The 20,925-nt window shown below is 53.2% G+C and overlaps 1 protein-coding gene across 8 annotated transcripts in view; it reads left to right on the top strand.

The window, feature by feature from the left end:
- Positions 1–244: 244 nt before the first annotated feature.
- The window catches only part of MIER2 (MIER family member 2), a 36,471-nt gene continuing 15,790 nt past the window's right edge, over positions 245–20,925 (top strand). For 2 of the 8 annotated variants that reach the window (XM_063719808.1, XM_054538513.2), the window contains exons 1-6: positions 255–301; positions 8,673–8,763; positions 10,413–10,555; positions 17,517–17,640; positions 18,175–18,266; positions 19,177–19,246. In XM_063719808.1, coding sequence (XP_063575878.1) covers positions 293–301; positions 8,673–8,763; positions 10,413–10,555; positions 17,517–17,640; positions 18,175–18,266; positions 19,177–19,246 — 529 coding nt within the window. In that variant the 5' untranslated portion in view covers positions 255–292. Of the gene's footprint in view, positions 302–609; positions 1,277–8,672; positions 8,764–10,412; positions 10,556–16,786; positions 16,913–17,516; positions 17,641–18,174; positions 18,267–19,176; positions 19,247–20,925 lie in introns of those variants that run through there. The other 6 variants (XM_024238226.3, XM_054538511.2, XM_009252505.4 and 3 more) reach the window with 6 other exon arrangements.

Here is a 20,925-nt window from a genome sequence, read left to right as displayed (position 1 = left end):
GATTATCAGGAATTCGTATTTTTATGGAATGCAGTTTCCTCCGCCAAGGCCAAGGCCAAGGCCAGGGTCCAACAGAGACGGCCGGGAAAACATCCCAAGCTCGCCAGAAGCCGCCGGCCACGCTCGGCTGCGCGCCCGCGCCCGCGCCCGCGCACCTACTACGCGCCTGGCCCGCTCTCCACCACCTCCAGGCTCCGCCCCCACCCCGCCCTCCAGGCTCCATAGCCAATGAGTGCGCGGCCCCTCATCCGGGGATCCCGGCGCGGCCACCGCCTCCCGCGCACACACGGCCATGGCGGAGGTGAGTGAGCGGGCCGGGGGAGCCGGCCCCCCGCCCCCGCGCGTCCGCGCCCCCCGCCGCCGTGGCTCGGCCTCGCCGTGGGCCCCAGGGACGGAGAGCCCCGCTCTGGAGCTCTGAGGCCGGCCGGGGCGCCTGGCCCGTCCGGGGCCGGAGGGGCGCGGGGCTCCGTCGGCGGCCGCCCCCGGCCCGGCCCGGCCCGGCCCGGCCCCCCCCCACTCCCCCGGCTGCCACATCGCGGGCTGCAGTGCGCATGCGCGGCGGCGCGGGGCGGGCGGGGGCCGGGGTGGGGGAGGGGAGGGACGCGGGGCGGGGCTGGTGTCGGGGGCCGGTGGGCGCGCGGCCCCGTTCCCGGGTCCGGCTCCGGTTCCCGGCCCCGGCCCGGGCCCCGCGGCGCGCAGGCCTCCCCTCCCGCGCCTTTGCCAACTTTGTCGAGTGCTGGGGCCGCCAGGCGCCCCGCGCTCCCCGTCGGGATCCCGGTGGACCCATCGCGCCTCCGCCGCCCGCGAGCCCCCCGGCGGGGTTGGGTCAGACCCCGGGCGGGATTTGAACTACCGACGCGGACTCGCTTGGCGCAAACTGGGCGCAAGGTGGGTGGGTCTGCCGGGGCCTAGAGAGCGTCGGGACTGATCTCAGCAGAGTTGGACCAGCCTCTCCCGGGCACGAAGTTACTTCTGGAGCCTCCTCCCTCGTCCAGGAAACAAGCCCGGGACCCTTTATCTGAAATGTTTGGGGCCAGCTATATTTTGGAATCCAGAATTTTTCCGATTTGAGGATCTGTGGGATTTTGGACTGTGATGTTTGATCAAACCCACCTGGGACTGTCTAGGATAAGACAACAGATAGCTTCGTGTCAGGTCAAACCGGGAAAGAAGAAACTTTCGCTTTTGGAGCTTTTTTTGATTTTGGAGTGGTGGATGAGCCTGTGTGGACTTGCTTTCACCTTAGAGGGCCCTGGTGAAGATGGAAAGAGATAATGTAGGTGAAGGTGCGGCGGCTGCGAGGTGCTCAGTCAATGGGACTCAGTGCATGACTTCTGTGCGCAGAAGTTACGACAGGCGGGCAGACTCGAGCTGATCCTGTCTCTGGGATAGAGCCCACAGGAAAAGGTGCCCACCCAGCCAGGCACAGCCGCCTCGTGGGAAGCCGGGATTGGAACTGCGGCCTGGCCGTGGTGCCACGTTGCGTGTTTATGTCTTGGCACCACACGAGTGGGCGTTGTGGAAGGCAGGACTGGCCATTCTCTCCCCCGGTGACGGCCTCAGGGGCAGTAACAGGCCCTGTGTTTATGCCAAAGACGGTGTAGGTGTCTCGATGCTAGGCCAGACCCCACCGGCCAGTTCCTTCATCGAGAGTTAGTTCTTCTTGAGACGTTTAGGGAGACTGAGTCCCCATGCAGATGGTGGCTGGCCTCCAGGGTCGGAGGCAGAAGCCGCGTCTCCCAGTGGCCCTGCAGCTACGTGGTAGTCGAATGAGTTGTGCGCCTAGCATCTGGGCAACACACATGGCCTGACAGGTAGCTCTGTGTCTGGGATGGCACAAGTCAGACTCCCAAGCCAGCCTCGCCCAGAGCTGCCATGTGGCTGTTCTGCCCTGCCCTAGGCTGAGCTCCGTAAATGTGCACAGCAGCTGTGGTCCGGCTGCTCCTGGTAACCCTGTTTTACAGTTTGGGGTGGTGCCCTGTTGAGTGAATTTGATTTGATTTTCTAAGGAGGTCCCGCTCTGTCCTCGGCCGGAGGATCTGGGAGTGAATGGAGCAGACAGGGCCTGTCCTACAGGGATGCAGAGTCTGGTCAGAGAGAGACGTGGGTGGGTTAGGACCAACAAGTATGAGGTGCTGAGCGTGAGGAGCCATGGCAAGCTGTCTGACCACCGGACTTGTTCTGTGTGGTCTTGGGCAGGTTGCCCAGTGACTCAGAACTTCCTTTTCCTCATCTCTGAAATGGGAAGTTTAATGGTCACCCTTCAGAGCTAGGAGGTCTGATGAGGTCCTGCCACAACGGCTTGTACATAGAAGTTGAATCTTGTGAAGTTGACGATATTCCACTGTTTTTATCCGTAAAAGTGGCAATTTGTTAACTTTATAGCACTTGATCAGTACTAGCTACTTTATTATGTATCAGTATCCCAGAATAATCATAAGCACCACAGTGGCAGACGGGAATGCTTCATACTTTTCTCAAGCATACTAGATTAATCTTTTAAAAACCTAAGAGCACCATCTTTTGCTCCTGCCTAAAACCCTCCATGGCTTTTCATGGTTCCTGGGATAAAATGCTCCTCCTTGCTGAGTCCTGCAGCCCTGTGAGGTGGTCCCCACGGATCTGCCCCCTACTCTAGGGCCCTGGGCTCCTGTTTGCTGGTGCACTCTACCCCTTTGGGGGCTGCCAACGATGGTTCCACCTCGACTCAGGACCCCCAGGCCTTCCCTGACCTGCAGTTGCAGAGCCTGTGCGCCCTGTTTTCTCCTCTCAGTACCATACATGCCCACTTGTTTGTTATCTGTGTCCAAAACTAGCAACTCCATGTGGGTGGAGGCAGGTGGAACTTGTTTCTCGGGTTAACCACCACGCCACTGCCTTGCTGAGCCCAGAGTGGGCGCCCAGGGAACATTGGTCAGATGGAGGAGTGGGGTGCTGGGTGGTCCAACAAGCGCCTGGCACTTGAGTTGGTGTGGGTGGGAGGAGGGTCAAGCATGGCTCTTAGGAGGAGGTTGTTCCAGTCACACTGGGGAGAGGGCTTGGGGCATGGGAGAGGTAGGTGCAGCCATCTTGGCGAATGGAACCTGCCACCCTGTCATTTTGGGTTAAGCTTTGAAGGGTGGCCCCTTGTGTTTTCTAGTGCACTCTACACCTGTGGGGGCTGCCCTGGGAGAAGGGCTGGTCTGTGCTCTGCACTCAGGCCTCTGGTGCAGTCTTTATGCTGATTAGCTGGCTGCCGCTTCTGCTGCCTGAAGACCCTGGTGGACGCCTGGGTCTGTGGCCTGTTGTCCTCTGGACCTTGTTTCTGGAACGCTGTTTGCGCTTCCTTTGCTTTTTTTGTTGCCTGGAATACCCTTGGCCTGCTGCCCCTCTTTTTCCTGCTTCCACTGTAACAAAACAGAGGACTTTGTCTTTCCCGGGAGTGAACTCAGAGGGAAACATGCAGAGTGTTCTCAGTGAGTGAAGTAGAGTCCCTGGGAACCTGCTTTGAGAGTAGACTTGCACCTGGACACCAGGCATGGGCAGTGGGAGGAAGAAGATCCATGAAGTCTATATTCCATGGTAAGTTCCAGGAACTCAGAGTCGCCTGGAAATGAACTTGGGGATCCCAGGCTGCTCAGGGCCTCCCTGTTGGTGACCCTTTCTGCTGTTTCCAGCCGCTTCCCTCTTTGCCCCCATCTGCCTTAGCTCTCTTGTTGAATGGCAAGTCAAATAAGGGCCAGATCCTCCTCAGACCCTGCAGACCACCTCTTCTGGGGCCATATGTTACTCCCGGTTACTCGGTGTGGATCTCAAGCCTGCGGGACTGTTGTCAACTCGCCGTCCAGACTGGGGGTCTCATTTGATGTGGTCGCCTGCCCTCCCCTTGTTAGTCAGGCTCCTGGTTGCGGGAGTAGAAAGCCAGCCCCTGACTGAGGCAGGAACCTTTGCCCAGAGAGCCTGTCCTCGACCCCTACCCAGAGGGTCCTAGAGGGGGCCGAGGGTGATTTCAGAGGTCACTTAGGATGCTTTCCCTGTGGCTTTACACTGTGTGTGGCTGTGCAGAGTGGTTGTGGGCTGGTGGCCCCCTGCTGTGTCCTGGAAAGAAGTGATGCCATCTCTGTCGGACCCGGGCCAACCCCAGGGCAAGAGGCATGAGATGCCCCTGCAGCTGCCATGCACTCTGTGCCGCTTGCTTCCAGTCCCCGTGGCCCCTTCCCACTGGGGGCCCTGCTGGCTCTTCCTTCCCTCTGTCTTCTATTTGCCCTCTGCCACCACGGAGCTAAACTTTCTAAAGCTGGATGGGTTGTGTCACTCTCCACTTAGAGCTTGAGGTGCTCCTTGGTCCTTGGCAGCCTTGTTGCCAGAGTCACTCCAGGGCCAGTGGCTGCCCCAGCTCCCTTCCATGGCTTTGCTGTACAGTCGGCCCTTGAACCTCACGGGTTTGAACTGCATGGTCACTTATACGTGGATTTCCTTCCATCTCTGCCACCCCGAGACAGCAAGACCAACCCCTCCTCTTCCTCCTCAGCCTACTCAACGTGAAGATGATGAGGACGAAGACCTTTAGGATGATCCACTTCCACTTAATGAATAGTAAATACACTTTCTCTTTCTTCCAGTTTTCTTAATAACTTTTTCTGTAGTTTACTTTTTTTGTGAGAATACAGTACATAATACAATATATAAAATATGCGTTTATCAACGGTTGATGTTATCAGCAATGCTCCCGACCAACAGGAGGCTATTAATCGAGTTTCGGGGAGTCAGAAGTCATGCATGGGTTTTCACCTGTATGGAGGGTTGGCACCCATAACCCCCGCGTTGTTCAAGGGTCAACTGTACTAGCTGTTGTGCTCCCCAGTAGTGTGACGGGCTGGAAAGGGTTTGCAAGCCGCTGGCCTGAGCTCCACTTTGTAACTGCACCACTTAACCTGCTGTGTGAGCTTGGGTAACTGACTCTGTGTCTTTGAGCTTGTTTCCTTGTTTTTCTTATGAGGGGCATGATTATACAACCTGTGAGGTTGTTTCTTGAGGACCCATGAAGAAGTATTGAAATTCTTACCACACAAGTTTTTAAACTTCATTAAATATTTTAATCTGCTCTTTTTGGCAGCAGCTTTACTGAGGTAGGGTTCATTTACCGTTTTAATGTGTCCAGTTCCGTGGTTGTTAGTGTATTCACCGAGTTGTGCAGCCGCCATCACAGTCAATTTTAGAACATTTTCATCACCCCAAAAGGAACCCCACACCCCTTAGTGGTCACTCCCCAAACCCCAGATCAACCCCCAGCCCCTTTCCACCAGGAATCCATTTTCTGTCTCTACGGATTTGCCTGCTTTAGACATTTGAGATTAAATGAGTCATATGATGCGTGGCCTTTCGTGTCTGGCTGTTTTCAGGAGCATGAGTCTTTCGAGGTACGTCCAAGTGGTAGTGTGTCAGTGCGTCCTTCCTTTGCCCGATTGCTAGTCCTTTGTTTTGTTTTTGTCAGCTGATGGATATTAGGACCCTGACCTGGGTCACATGGTTAAATACTATTTAACTTTTGGAGGAATTGCTGGACTGTTTTCCAAAGTGGCTGCACTATTTTAACATTCCCGCCAGCAGGGCACAGTAGAGTTCCAGTTTGTCCATGTTCTTGCCAACACTTGTTACTGTCTTTTTGAGCACAGTTTTTATTCTCTGATTAGGAACTGGTATCGTAGTGTGGACTTTGCTTGCTTTTCCTTGATATCACATTGAGCATGTTTTCCTGTGCTTATTGGCCATTTGTCTGTCCTCTTTGGAGAAATGTCTGTTCAGATCCTTTGCCCATTTTTCAATGGGATTATCCCTTCCTTATTGAGTTTTAAAAGTTCTTTATACTGAGAACAAGTTCCTTATCAGATAGATGATTTTTCAGATATTTTCTCCTATTCTCTCAGTTGTCCTTTCACTTTCTTGATGGCGTCCTTTGAAGCACAAAAGTTTTTAATTTTGGTGAAGTTGTTTATCCATTTGGTTTTTTGGTTTTTTTTTTTGTCACTTGTGATTTTGGTGTCTTATCTAAGAAACCATTGCCAAATCCAAGGTCACAAACTTTTTTCCGCCACATTTTTAGATTCAATCAAAAGGTTACAAATATTTATCCATATATTTTCTCTGAAAAGTTGTATAGTTTTGGCTCTCATATTTAAGGCCTTTGATCCATTTTGAGGTAATTTTTGCATATGGTATGAGATAGGGGTCCAACTTCATTCTTTTGCTCATGGATATTCAACTGTCCCAGTACCATTTGTTAAAGACTGTTCATTCCCCAATGGAACTGTTTTGATACCTTTGTTGAAATCCAATTGACTATGAATGTGTGAGTATATTTCTGGATTCTCAGTTCTAGTTCGTTGATCTTTGTGCTGTCCTTATGGCAGTACCACACTGTGTTGATTGCTGTAGCTGTGTGGTGAATTTTGAAATCATGAAGTATTCAAGATTGGGCTGTTTTGGGTACCTTGAGCTTCCATATGCTTTTTGAAATCAGCTCGTGGGTTTCTACAAAGAAGCCAACTGGGGTTCTGATAGAGATGGTGTTGAATTTGTCAGTTGGGGGGGTGTTGCCACCTTAATGTTATCTTCTCAGCCATGAACGTGGGATGCCTTTTCATTCCCTTGGATCTTCCTTTCAACACTGCTTTGTTCACTCAGAGTACTGTACACATTTTACACTTCCCTTGATGCTGTTGTAAATGGAATTGTTCTTTTTATATTTGTTGCTTTTATATAGAAATAAAATTGATTTTTATGTATTGATTTTGTGTACTGCAACCTTGCTGAACTCACTTTAGTTTGAATAGTTTTTTAGATCATGTCACCAGCACCAGCACAGAGATAGTTTTACTTCTTCCTTACCAATCTTTTTTTTTTTTTTTTTTTTTTGAGATGGAGTCTTGCTGTATCGCCAGGCTGGAGTGCAGTGGCACGATCTCGGCTCACTGCAACCTCCGCCTCCCTGGTTCAAGCAATTCTCCTGCCTCAGCCTTCTGAGTAGCTGGGATTACAGGCACATGCCACAATGCCTGGCTAATTTTTTTGTATTTTTGGTAGAGACAGGGTTTCACCATGTTGGCCAGGCTGGTCTTGAACTCCTGACCTCAAGTCATCCGCCTGCCTGGGCCTCCCAAAGTGCTGGGATTACAGGCGTGAGCCACCGTGCCCGGCTTCCTTACCGATCTTGATTCTTTTTATTTAATGGTTTTACGCTGACTGCACCATCCAGCACTCCATTTAGCATGAGAGGTGAGAGTACACGTTGTTGTGCTCATGGTATGAAGGAGAAAGCGGCCTTTCCCCATTGAGGGCAATGATAAGTATGGGTTTTTCCCCATTGAGGGCAATGATAAGTATGGGTTTTTCCGAGACGCTCTTTGTCAGCTTGAGAAGGAAGCTCCCTTCTGTTCTGAGTTTGTTGGGTATTTTTCATTATGAAAGTATGTTGGATTTTGTTGGATTGGGTATGTTGAGATGATCCTGTGTTTTGGTTTTTTATTTTATTGATGTGATGTATTATATTAATTGACTTTTGGATGTTAAATCGACCTTGCATCCCTGTGGTAAATCTTACCTGGTCATGGCTTATAACCATCTTTATATGTTGCTGGATTCCGTTTGCTAGTGTTTTGTTGAGGGTTTTGTGTTTATGCACATGAAAGAGATCGTGGCTTGCGGTGGCTCACACCTGTAATCCCAGCACTTTGGGAGGCCGAGGCGGGCAGATCACTTGAGGTCAAAAGTTCGAGACCAGCCTGGGCAACATGGTGAAACCCCCATCTCTAGTAAAAATACAGAAATTAGCTGGGCGTGGTGGTGCGCACGTGTAGTCCTAGCTACTCGGGAGGCTGAGTACTGGGTGACAGAGGTTGCAGTGAGCCGAGATTGCGCCCTGCGCTCCGGCCTGGGCGACAGAGCAAGGCTCTGTCTCAGAAAAAAAAAAAAAGAGAGAGATATTGAACATTGTGATAATGGTAACTTATAATGGTTTTGTTTGCCTTTTTATAAAAAAAAGTTGAGGTAATTGACAAACCATAAAATATGCCCATTTTAAAGTTTATAATTCATTGATTTTTAGTGTATTCACGGCCATGCAACCATCACCTCTATCTGATTATAAAACATTCTGTCATCCCCAAAAGAAGCCCTGTCCCCGTTAGCAGTCACTCTCCCACTGTCTGTCTCCTTGGCTCCTGGCCCCCACGAGCCCCCATTCTGTCTGTGGACTGGCCTGTTCTGGACGAGCCCCCATTCTGTCGGTGGACTGGCCTGTTCTGGACGTTTGGTATCAATGGACCCTATGCTGTGGCCGTTGGTGTCTGGCTTCCCTCCCAGCGCATGCTGTTCTTGAGCTTCATCCAGGTTGCAGCGTGGGTCAGGACTGTAGGCCTGTGTGTGGGCAGTTTTCAGTGTCACATGATGCATGACCTGCCCTGGGCGAGAACGCCTCCACCCCGTGAGCGGTCCTTGGGGGGAAGCGGGGCGAGTGGTGGCCACACGCGTGTGCTGCTCCTAGTGCCCCCCAGCCCTCAGAGGCGGAGACAGAGCCCCTTCCCCAGTCACTGGGGACGGGGCTCTGACCAGCGCTTGCTCTTGGCTGCCACACTGTGATGTCCAGCAGCAGGTTTTGAGCCGGCCGAGCTAACCCTGCCTCTCTTCCTTCACAGGCCTCCTCGCTGGGGAGGCAGAGTCCTCGCGTGGTCTCCTGCCTCGAGCACAGCCTGTGCCCCGGGGAGCCGGGCTTGCAGACAACAGCAGGTACCTCCCTCCCTCCTCCCCCTGCTCAGGTCGCCACGGCCTTTGTGGCTGAGAGAGGCAGAATGCCTGCTGGGCCTGGCTGAGCTGTGGACCGGGGCACTGGCTTCCAGAGTCCAGGGTGTCCCAGCTCCCACCCGTTCAGATGGAGCTGTGGGGAAGAGTGGTCAGGACTCTGTCTTCCTGCTCTTTAGCAGGGGCAGGGAGCCCAGGCGACCCAAGACCATCCTCAGAGCCCAGCACCCCCAGCAGAGGACCCGGGCACATGCCTGCACCGAGCTGAGGGCTGCCTCATCTTGCCAGGGTGTTGGGAAGGGTTGGCTTGCTGAGGGAGCCGGGGCTGAGAAGGTGGAGGGCGGCGAGACAGGCAGCACCCCGGGTTCCCTGCACCTCCCTGCGCTGCTGCTTGCCTGGTGGGCATCAAGGTCCCATGCTCGCCTGCCAGCCACCTGTGTTGGGCCCACGGGGAGGAGCTGACGCTGTAGGGCAAGGGTCTCTATGACTGTTCTTTCTTCCCCTGGCCGGGCTCCTTCTGCGGGCCAGGTGTAGGGCTGCATCTCTTTCCGGTATCAAACTAGTCCCCACCCCAGTCCCAGAGAAGGCAGTGCCATCCCTGTTTTCCCTCACGTGGCTCCTCCAAGTATGCCGTGGTCACTGAGGGTCCAGGCTTTTCCGTCACGTGGCTCCTCCAAGGATGCCGTGGTCACTGAGGGTCCAGGTTTTTCCGTCACGTGGCTCCTCCAAGGATGCCGTGGTCACTGAGGGTCCGGGCGCACCCAGGCAGCTCCAGGTCATTCCCTCACTCTAACGAGGTGCCTGCCGCCGGGGGTCCTCTGTGCCTTGCAGCTGCATGTTCTGTGCATGGGCTGTGTGTGGTGCACACCTGTGTGCCCAGCCATACAGGCTGTGTGGCTGTCCTAGAGGCCTCCTGCCCTGGACTCCCAGGCCCTCAAACCCCCAGCCTTGGGCTACACTGCTCTGTGTCTGGATTGATTGAGCCCTAGCTATTCCCTTTGTTTGTTTGAAAATTTGACCAATTGGAGAGTAAACATGCAGAGGAATGGTGACACATCCCAGTTCTTTTGGGGAAACCCTGGATCGGATGACAGCCGCCAACTGTTGGGCCATGTACATCGCATGGCTTCTTTATGTGGCCCTGCAGACGGAGCTTAAGGGACTGGCGTTGTCGAGCCCCCATTGGTGTTGTCCCTGCATGCTCCTTGATGCTGTACTGACCTGTGCAGGTGAGGGTTCAGCGTCACCCCTGTTTCAGGAGTCATGGAGCCCAGCGTGAACCCAGCTCCACTGAGTCCTGCTGCTCCTTCCACCCTAAAGAGATGGGTATTGGTCTCTTTCTAGTCCACTTGCTCCCCAAATCCTTGCAGGCTTCTCTGTGTTCAGGAAGACACGCAGTCTCTCAGAAAGAGACACACCCCCCAAAAAAAAATCCTTGGAATTTGTATGTGCAGCTCACCAGCTGTGCTCCTGTGTGCATTAGTCGTGGGGTGTCCTGTTGGGTTCCCTCATGAGGCTGATCCTGGCAGCATGCAGAGGGCCTCATCCTTAGGGCTTCTCCAGGCATCAGTAGTCTCGGCAGGATGGTTGGGACAGGCGAGGCAAGGTGCTCACCTGGGCTGCTGTCTTCTCCCCAGTGGTGTCCATGGGCTCTGGAGACCATCAGTTCAACCTCGCAGAGATCCTGTCACAGAACTACAGTGTTCGGGGGGAGTGCGAGGAGGCCTCGAGGTGCCCAGACAAACCCAAGGAGGAGCTGGAGAAGGACTTCATCTCCCAGGTACTTGGCCAAGGTGATCCTGCCCCTGTGTTGGGTGGAACCCTCCGGGGTAAGCCTCATGATTTTTGTGCAGCTCAGATTCCACATTGGTAAGTGCTAAATTGTACATCTTTTTGCAAAATGCCAGATGCTGTCCTAGTAGCTGAAATTCAGTGTAGACCAGGTCTTTCGTGGGGCTCTTTCAGCAGCACGGTGGTCAAGGATTAAGCCAGCTGCTCTCAAATCTTTTGGTCTCAGAACCTGCTTTGTACTCTTAAAAATTATTGAGAGTTTCAGGCTGGGTGCAGTGGCTCACGCTTGTAATCCCAGCACTTTGGGAGGCTGAGGGGGGCGGATCACCTGAGATCAGGAGTTCAAGACCAGCTTGGCCAACATGGTGAAACCCCATCTCTACTAAGAATACAAAATTGCCGGGCACGGTGGCTCATACCTGTAATCCCAGCACTTTGGGAGGCCGAGGCGGGTGGATCACGAGGTCAGGAGATCGAGACCATCCTGCCTAACACGGTGAAACCCCGTCTCTACTGAAAATACAAAAACAAAATTAGCCGGGCGTGGTGGTGGGCGCCTGTAGTCCCAGCTACTCGGGAGGCTGAGGTGGGAGAATGATGTGAACCCGGGAGGCGGAGCTTGCAGTGAGCTGAGATCGTGCCACTGCACTGCAGCCTGGGTGACACAGCGAGACTCCATCTCCAAAAAAAAAAAAAAAAAAAAGAATACAAAATTAGCCAGGCGTGGTGGTGCACGTCTATAGTCCCAGCTACTCGGGAGGCTGAGGCAGGAGAATCACTTGAACCTGGGAGGCGGAGGTTGCAGTGAGCCGAGATCACACCATTGCACTCCAGCCTGGGTGACAGAGTGAGACCCTGTCTCAAAAAAAAAAAAAAAAAAAAATTACTGAGAGTTTCAAGGAGCTTTGTTAATGTGCTTTATCTATTGCTTTTTTATTACATGAAAAGTTAAAACTGACATGTAAATTGGCCGGATGCAGTGGCTAATGCCTGTAATCCCAGCACTTTGGGAGGCCGAGGTAGGCGGATCATGAGGTCAGGAGTTTGAGCCTAGCCTGGCCAACATAGTGAAACCCTGTCTCTACTAAAAATACAAAAATTGTTGGGCATGGTGGCTCACGCTTGTAATCCCAGCACTTTGGGAGGCTGAGGCAGTTGATCACCTGAGGTCAGGAGTTCTAGATCAGGCTGGCCAACATGGTGAAACCCCGTCTGTACTAAAAATACAAAAATTAGCCGGGCGTGGTGGCAGGCGCCTGTAATCCCAGCACTCAAAGGGCTGAGGCAGGAGAATCGCTTGAACCCAGGAGGCGGAGGTTGCAGTGAGCTGAGATCAGGCCATCGCACTGTAGCCTGGGGGACAGAGCAAGACTGTGTCTCAAAAAAACAAAAAAAATTGACATGTAAAAATACTTATTCGCTAACTCATTTTAAAATGAGCTGAGATCGTGTCACTGCAGTCCAGCCTGAGTGACACAGTGAGACTCCATCTCAAAAAAAAAAAAAAGAATACAAAATTAGCCAGGCGTGGTGGTGCACGTCTGTAGTCCCAGCTACCCCGGAGGCTGAATAAATCAGTTACATGTTAATATAAATTTTTTTTTTTTTTTTTTTTTTTGAGATGGAGTCTCAATCTGTTGCCCAGGCTGGAGTGCAGTGGCGCGATCTCAGCTCACTGCAAGCTCCGCCTCCCGGGTTCAGGTCATTCTCCTACCTCAGCCTCCTGTGTAGCTGGGACTACAGGCGCCCACCACCACGCCAGTCTAATTTTTTGTATTTTTAGTAGAGACAGGGTTTCACCGTGTTAGCCAGGATGGTCTCGATCTCCTGACCTTGTGATCCGCCCGCCTTGGCCTCCCAAAGTGCTGGGAATACAGGCGTGAGCCACCGCGCCCCGCCCAAAAGTTAAGTCTTAGAAGAGGTTAGGTGCAGTGGCGCATGCCTGTGGTCCCAGGTACCTGAGAGGTAGGAGGATTGTTCGAGCCCAGGAGGTGGAGGCTAGTGAGCTGTGATTGTGCCACTGCACTCCAGCCCGGCCTAATATAAATATTTTTATGAAAATGAAAAAAAACTGTCCCAAAAGAAAAAAAAATTAGAAGAATGAATTTTTAGTTTTCCATATCTCTTTGAATGTGGAAACAAATATGAAAATCTAGCTTCTGTCTTTTTATTTTTTTGAGATGGAGTCTTGCTCTGTTTCCCAGGCTGGAGTGCAGTGGTGCGATCTTGGCTCACTGCATCCTCCGCCTCCTGAGCTCAAGTGATTCTCCTACCTCAGCCTCCCAAGTAGCTGGGACCACAGGTGCGTGCGCCACCACGCCCGGCAAATTTTTGTATTTTTAGCAGAGACGGGGTTTCACCATGTTGGCCAGGCTGGTCTCAGACTCTTGACCTTGTGATCTGCCCACCTCGGCCTCCCAAAGTGCTGGATTACAGGCGTGAGCCACCACGCCTGGCCAAGCTTCTGTCTTTAAAACATTTATTTATTTTTTTTTGAGACCGGATCTCACTTTTGCCTAGGCTGGAATGCAGTGGTGCAATCATAGTTTACTGCAGCCTCGAACTCCTGGGCTCAAGGGTTCCTCCTGCCTCAGCCTCCTGAGTAACTGGGACTATAGTCGCACGCCACCACGCCTCACCAACTTTTTAATTTTATTTATTTGTAGAGTTCTTGCTATGTTGCTAGGGTTGGTCTCAAACTGTTGGCCTCAAGCAATTTTTCTGCCTAGGTCTCCCAAAGTGCTGGGAGTATAGGTGTGAGCCACTGTACCTGACCCAGTTTCTGTCTTTTTTTTTTTTTTTTTTTTTTTTGCTGGAGACAGAATCTTGCTCTTTTGCCCATACTGGAGTGCAGTGGTGCAATCTGGGCTCACTGCAACCTCTACCTCTTGGGTTCAAGTGATTCTCCTGCCTTAGCCTCCTGAGTAGCTGGGACTACAGGCGCCCACGACCGTGCCTGGCTAACTTGTATTTTTAGTAGAGACGAGGTTTTACCATGTTGGCCAGGCTAGTCTCAAACTCCTGACCTCAAGTTGATCCTGCCACCTTGGCCTCCCAGAATGCTTGGATTACAGGCATGAGCCACGCCTGGCCAGTTTCTGTCGTTTAAGGGAGACATTAATCTATTGTGATAGGCTCTTATGGTTGAAGTACAAATATAGCTTCAACCAGATCTGTTGTTGAAACAGGTAGGAGTATTTCACAGCTTTTCAGATAATTGTGGGTATTCTTTGATGTTACAGCAAAACCCATCAAGTGATAGTTTTGTAGAGAGTAGTTGTGGAGTGGAATCGGAGACTGTATCAGTGAACCTCATAGGTCAAGAGGCAGAAAGGTCCATGATCAAGGTCCAGCAGAGTGGGTTCTGGTGCCGGCTCTCTTCTTCTGGTGCCGGCCTCACCATGTGAGGCTTGCTGTGTCCTCACATGGTGGACAGAGAACATGAGGGAGCCTTCTGGTGTTTTTCTTAAAAGGACACTAATCCTGTTGGATCAGGGCCCCACCCTCACGGCCTCCTTGAACCTTAATTACCTCTGTAAAGGCCCCATCTCCAAATATAGTCATGTTGGGGGTTAGGGTTGACTGTAACAGTTAATATCACTACCAGCCTTATCATAAGTTTTTTGTTTTTTTTTTTTTTTTTTTTTTTTTTTTTTTTTTTGAGACAGTCTCACTGTCGCCCAGGCTGGAGTGCAGTGGCGCGATCTTGGCTCACTGCAAGCTCCGCCTCCCAGGTTCATGCCATTCTCCTGCCTCAGCCTCCCAAGTAGCTGGGACTACAGGCGCTTGCCACTTCGCCTGGCTAATTTTTTGTATTTTTTTAGTAGAGATGGGGTTTCATCGTGTTCGCCAGGATGGTCTCCATCTCCTGACCTCGTGATCCGCCCGCCTCGGCCTTCCAAAGTGCTGGGATTACAGGCATGAGCCACCGTGCCCGGCCTATAAGTTTTTTAAATATTAGAAATTTGGCAAGTTCATATTTGTCAAACCCAAGTTTTTCAAAATCCTGAGTTTTACCATTGCAGCAGTTATGGTCAGCTGTTTCCTTTGAAGTAACAGCCCCCCTGGCTTGCATACAAGGCAGCGCCTGCCAGGTGCCTGTCTGAGTGGCTATAGTTGGCCAGCATTCTTTCAGGTGAAACGACCAGGAACAGCCTCTTTGTCTCACCACTCGTTCCATGCATGTGGTTCCTTGAAGGAATCACCTCGCTTTGGTATGCAGCAGATGCATTGTGCATGCTTCCCACGCCCTCACAGCACGTGGAAACATCTGCTCAGGGTGAGACTTAACAAAATGCTCACTTTGTCCAGCACCTTTTTTTTTTTTTTTTGAGACAGAGTGTTGCTCTCGTCACCCAGGCTGGAGTGCAGTAGCATGATCTCGGCTCACTGCAACCTCTGCCTCCTAGGTTCAAGCGATTCTCCCTGGGATTACAGGAACCCACCACCATCCCCAGCTAATGTTTGTATTTTAGTAGAGACAGGGTTTCTCCATGTTAGGCTGGTCTCAAACTCCTGATCTCGTGATCCGCCTGCCTCAGCCTCCCAAAGTGCTGGGATTACAGGCATGAGCCACCATGCCTGGCTGTCCAGCATCTTCTGAAGTGAAGCTGGGGTGTTTGCTTTTGGTCTGTGAGGAATGTGACAGCAGTGACTTGTGGGCAGGGATGCACTGGCTGCAGCTTCCACGGGCACTGGGCTCTTGCCGGCTGCCAATGCAGCACCATCAGTGCAAGCCTCAATGAAGCCAAAAACGGAAATCACGGCTGAGTGCTCTTAGGAAAGGGTCTTCACCTTGGGCTACTCTGGAGAGGTCCAGGCAGCCCAAGGGCCTCTGGACCACTGTGTCAACCTTCCCGCCTGCATAATCCTGAAGGTAATGGGCATACAGAATCTGTTCTTTCCACAGGGTCCTGTGAGAGAACAAAAGGGGGGAACTCAGTGTAGATGTTTCACCTGGAGAAGGGCTGGGACTAGGCCGGGAGGTTTCTATGTGGACTTGAAGCCCCCAGGATGAGTCTGGGCAGGAGCTGGGGTGGAGGGGAGGCCAGTGCTGACATCTTGAGAGAATGAGAGGGAGTGTTCCGGAAGTTGGAGGCTGAAAGTGACCCACAGGGGTCAGGGTGGAGTCTGAGCAGACAGGACTAGCCTCTGTGGAACAGAGGCTCACACAAGGGAGGACAGAAGGATTTGAAAGCAGCACTGGAGAGTACGACGTTGATAGTTTGCATCGCTTCCTTCCCAGGAATTACATGCCTTATTTCTACTTCTTGTCATATTGCATTGGCTCAGAGCATCAAAACAGTGTTCGTTAATCACAGTGCTCTTGTTCCAGATCGTGATGGGGGCTGCTCTGGTTACTCATTTTTGACCCAGTGTGAATTGACAGCTTCTCCATTATATCGATGAAGCATCCATCTGTTTATGTGGTTTTCTTCTTCTTTTTTATTTTTTATTTTGAGACAGATTCTCATTCTGCCACCCAGGCTGGAGTGCAGTGGTGTGATCTTGGCTCACTGCAACCTCCGCCTCCCGAGTACAAGTGATTCTCGTGCTTCAGCCTCCCGAGTAGCTGAGACTACAGGCGGGTGCCACCAAGCACAGCTAATTTTTGTATTTTTAGTGGAGACGGGATTTCGCCATGTTGCCCAGGCTGGTCTCGAACTCCTAGCCTCAAGTGATCTGCCTGCTGTAGCCTTCCAAAATGCTGGGATTACAGGTGTGAACTACTGTGTCTGGCCTGTTTATGTAGTTTTCTGAGGGTTTTTTTTTTTTTTTTTTTCAAATCAGGAATAGATGTCGGATTTCACCAAATGCCTTTTTCAGATAACTTTTTTCCCCTTTAATATATTGATGTTGAGTTACAATAGTAAATTGCCACGTGTCGCACTATCCTTGTATTCCTATAATTCACCCTGTGTCACACCATCCTTGTATTCCTGTAATTCACCCTGTGCAAGGAGGCATTGTGGGCAGGGTGGTGCCCTCTTCCCTGGCCGGTGACCCCTAGGCTCTGGTGCCTCTCTGAGGGATTGTGAAGGAGCTCTTGGATGAAGGACTGGGCCTGAGGTCTGGCTGGGGAGTGCTGCTATGTGGGGAGTTGCTATGGGTGTGACAGAGTGGCCAAGATTGTGGCCAACGAGGCTCAGGCAAGAGGACAGGGACAGGAACCCCCAGAGCAGTCCCTCCTGATGGGGCCTTGTTCCCTTCCCCAACTCAGAGCAACGACATGCCCTTTGATGAGCTGCTTGCGCTCTATGGCTACGAGGCGTCAGACCCCATTTCAGACCGGGAGAGTGAGGGTGGTGACGTGGCCCCGAACCTCCCAGACATGACCCTGGACAAAGTGAGTGAGGGCCCTTCCTGGAACTGGCTCGCAGCTGAAGGTGGGGGGGCCTGGGGCTGCCTCTCTGCAGAGGAGGGTGTTCAGTGAGAGGAGGCACAAAGGCCCCCAGAATAAGTAGAATGTACCTGTGACCACACCCCCGGGGTTGGAATGGCCATGGGCATGGGGCTGGACCCTAGCCTTAACCCCAGGCCACATGTCATTCTGGCTTTGGTGGGTAGAGGGGCACATCGGGGCCTCCCCAGGACTGGTCTCTCTGCCATTCCGTACCCAGAGGTCACAGGTCGAGGCTTGGGTGTTGGGAGCAGGGGAGGGCTGCATTGTAGAAGGTTAAAATCAAATGCACAGGCAGAGAAAGAGCCATGCACTCTGGGCGTGTGCCCAGTGGCAGCTCTAACTGTCTCCAGCTCTGGTGGCTGGGTGTGGGCTCCCACGTGTCTCCGTCCCATCCCCGCTCCCCCCACACTGTGCACCCTCTCCAGAATGGGAATAGCAGCCCCATGTGAGCCTCAGGGCGCTCCCAGTGTCTTTACTGTTGTTATCATTAGTGGTATTGCGAGATTGTTAAACTGTAAAATGTTCTTTACTTTTTTTTTTTTTAAAGGAACAAATAGCGAAGGATTTGCTTTCAGGGGAAGAAGAGGAAGAGACACAGTCATCTGCTGACGACCTCACCCCGTCCGTGACCTCCCACGAGGCCTCCGACCTCTTCCCTAACCGGAGTGGATGTAGGTGACTCTGTCCCCCTACTCCACCGCAGCCAGGCCCCCTGCCAGGCAGTCGTGATGCTTGATGAAGGGTCCTTGGGCTGATGCAGGCCAAGAACTCATCCCAGATGAGGGCGTCTGCCTGGCGGGAAACGTCAGTAGCCCTGGGGATGCTTTGTTCTCCCCCACGCTGGCCAGTGAGCCTGGACTCTCAGAGCGATTTGGTTTAAACAAGTAGGGAACATGTTGGTTCCCCTAGCAGATCCAGGGACAGCATCCCCAGAACCGGCCTCCTTCACAAGCCTCTGTGCTGGCTTTCCTGGGAACTGAGGGCTCAGGGCCCAGAGGTGCAGCAGCTGCATAGAAGGGAAGGCCTCTTTCTTCAAAGGTGCATCCCTGGTCCTGGGTCCTGTGCCCATCTGTGTACCCAATGTCTGGCCAGAGAGAGGGTTACGGCCTGGGGATCAGGTGGATGGAGGGTGGGAGTGGAGAGAAGGGGTTGTATAGGCTGCAGGCAGTGGAGACCCTGGGGGACCTGCCTCTGTTTTCCCAAAGCTCGTTTCCTGGCTGATGAAGACAGAGATCCTGGCTCTTCTGCCTCCTCCGACACCGAGGAGGACTCTCTTCCTGCCAACAAATGTAAGAAGGTGCGTGGTTCTGCCGTCTCCCCAACCTGGCATCCCGGCCGTGGTTCTGCCGTATCCCCAACCTGGCATCCTGGCCGTGGCTCTGCCGTCTCCCCAACCTGGCATCCAGGCTGTGGCTCTGCTGTATCCTCAACCTGGCATCCCGACCGTGGCTCTGCTCTCTCCCTAACCTGGCATCCTGGCCGTGGCTCTGCCGTGTCCCCACCCTGGCATCCCGGCTGTGGTTCTACCATCTCCCCAGCCTGGCATCCTGGCCGTGGTTCTGCCGTGTCCCCACCCTGGCATCCCGGCCGTGGTTCTACCATCTCCCCAGCCTGGCATCCCGGCCGTGGTTCTACCATCTCCCCAGCCTGGCATCCTGGCCGTGGTTCTACCATCTCCCCAACCTAGCATCCCAGCCGTGGCTCTGCCGTGTCCCCAACCTGGCATCCCAGCCGTGGCTCTGCTGTGTCCCCAACCTGGCATCCCGCCCATGGCTCTGCCCTCTCCCCAACCTGGTATCTTGGCCGCAGTAGCCGCAGCTGGGTCCTGCTGAGCCCTCTCCCTGGGTTTGCGCCCCTTCTCAGAGGAGGGACATGCTGCTCGACTCCAGGGTGGGCTGGGACCGGCCACAGGTGCTTTGGACCGGAGCCTGGGCCCCTGCTGCTGACCCAGAGTGTTTGTCCTCCGACATCCTGTCTGGGCCTCTGCCAGGCCGGGCGTCAGGACACAGCCTCACCCTTCACACACCCAGGCCTCTGCCTCCCACCCTCAGACCCCAGAACTGGGCATCAGCAGGTAGATGGCACAGATGGGTCTGGGGTCTGGATAGTGGCCCCTCCACGTAAGCCTGCCACAGCACGCTGCAGCCAGCCTCCCGCCTGGCCTAGATGCTCCTCGGTGTCCTGATTCCCAGGCCCTTGCTTTGCAGGAGATCATGGTGGGACCTCAGTTCCAAGCTGACCTCAGCAACCTGCACTTGAACCGGCACTGTGAGAAGAGTAAGTAGGGCTTGGGGAGAGGAGGCGAAACCCACTTCTGCAGGGGAGTGGCCTGGCTGGACGTCAGATCCTTGGACAGTCTGGTCAGGTCCCCGCCCTGCATCGCTCACTGGGGCAGCCGAGCCTGTGGCTGGAGGAGGTGGGAGGCTCTCGTGGCTACAGTGGGCCTGTTGCTGCCTGCCCCTGCCCAGCTCTGTCCCTCCCTTGGTGTCTGCTCCCGTCAGCCTGTGCAGCCAGACCCTCAGCAGCCCATCCTGCCCCTGACCCAGCCCTGCCCTGCCCTTGACTCCAGCCGCCTCCCCACAGCCAGGGCTGCTGCATTCGATGCCTCTGTGCCAGGTTAGACGGTTCTCCAGAGACCTGCCGGGGGCTGCGCTGCACCCCCTGCGTTGCTCCGCTCCTCTTCAGGGTTGCTCCCTTTCCTGGGCTTGACCTTTGTCTCTTTCCCAGTAGAGTTCAGAATCGAGCCTCTCTTGACCCTTCGAGGCATGGAGTCACGTGCCTGTTGACTTGGGTCTCATTTGTCTTGCCCTGGAGCCCTCGCAGGCCCTGGGCCAGTGCTCCTAGCTCAGGATCCTTCTCCAAGGTGATTCAGTGGCTGAGATGGGTGGTGGGAAGGGACAGGTGCAGCAGAAGTACTGAGTCCAGGGAGACAGGGACCCTCCATGAAGAGAAGTCGTCCTCCTGGGGCTGGTGGGAGGTGCCCCATGTGAGAAGAGGACAGAGCCAGGAAGGTGCAGCCAAGCTGCTGGGACATCCAGAAGGCAGGGTCAAAGGGGACACATGGGATCCTCACCCAGAAACCCTGGCCTTGGAGTCTGTCATCAGGGCCCTTTCCCCACCCTGACTCACCCCCCATGAGGGTGCCCTGTCTGGAGCAGCCAGGACTTCTTCGTCCCATGGGATGCCAGCTGGCCCCCTCCCACTCGGTATGACGCCTGTGTCATTCGAGTCGTCTGTGTGGTTGTGTGTGTCTTTATTGCATTGTGATGACGTCTGTGTCATTCGAGTCGTCTGCGTGGTCGTGTGTGTCTTTATTGCATTGTGATGACGTCTGTGTCATTTGAGTCGTCTGCGTGGTTGTGTGTGTCTTTATTGCATTGTGATGACGTCTGTGTCATTCGAGTCGTCTGTGTGGTCGTGTGTGTCTTTATTGCATTGTGATGATGTCTGTCATTCGAGTCGTCTGTGTGGTTGTGTGTGTCTTTATTGCATTGTGATGACGTCTGTCATTCGAGTCGTCTGCGTGGTTGTGTGTGTCCTGTGTATTGCATTGTGATGATGTCTGTCATTCGAGTCGTCTGTGTGGTTGTGTGTGTCTTTATTGCATCGTGATGACGTCTGTGTCATTCGAGTCGTCTGTGTGGTTGTGTGTGTCTTTATTGCATCGTGATGACGTCTGTGTCATTCGAGTCGTCTGTGTGGTCGTGTGTGTCTTTATTGCATTGTGATGATGTCTGTCATTCGAGTCGTCTGTGTGGTCGTGTGTGTCTTTATTGCATTGTGATGACGTCTGTCATTCGAGTTGTCTGCGTGGTTGTGTGTGTCTTGTGTATTGCATTGTGGTCCTTGGTTTGGATGCCATGGTTTTTGAGTCTCTTGTGTGTTCCATTGTGGTCCTTGGTTTGGAGCTGTGGTTGTGTGTGTCTTGTGTGTTGCATCGTGGTCTTTGGTTTGGA

This window comes from Pongo abelii, chromosome 20 (genome assembly GCF_028885655.2).
Source record: "Pongo abelii isolate AG06213 chromosome 20, NHGRI_mPonAbe1-v2.0_pri, whole genome shotgun sequence".
Classification (NCBI taxonomy): domain Eukaryota; kingdom Metazoa; phylum Chordata; class Mammalia; order Primates; family Hominidae; genus Pongo; species Pongo abelii.
This window is presented reverse-complemented; position numbering and strand designations above follow the sequence as displayed.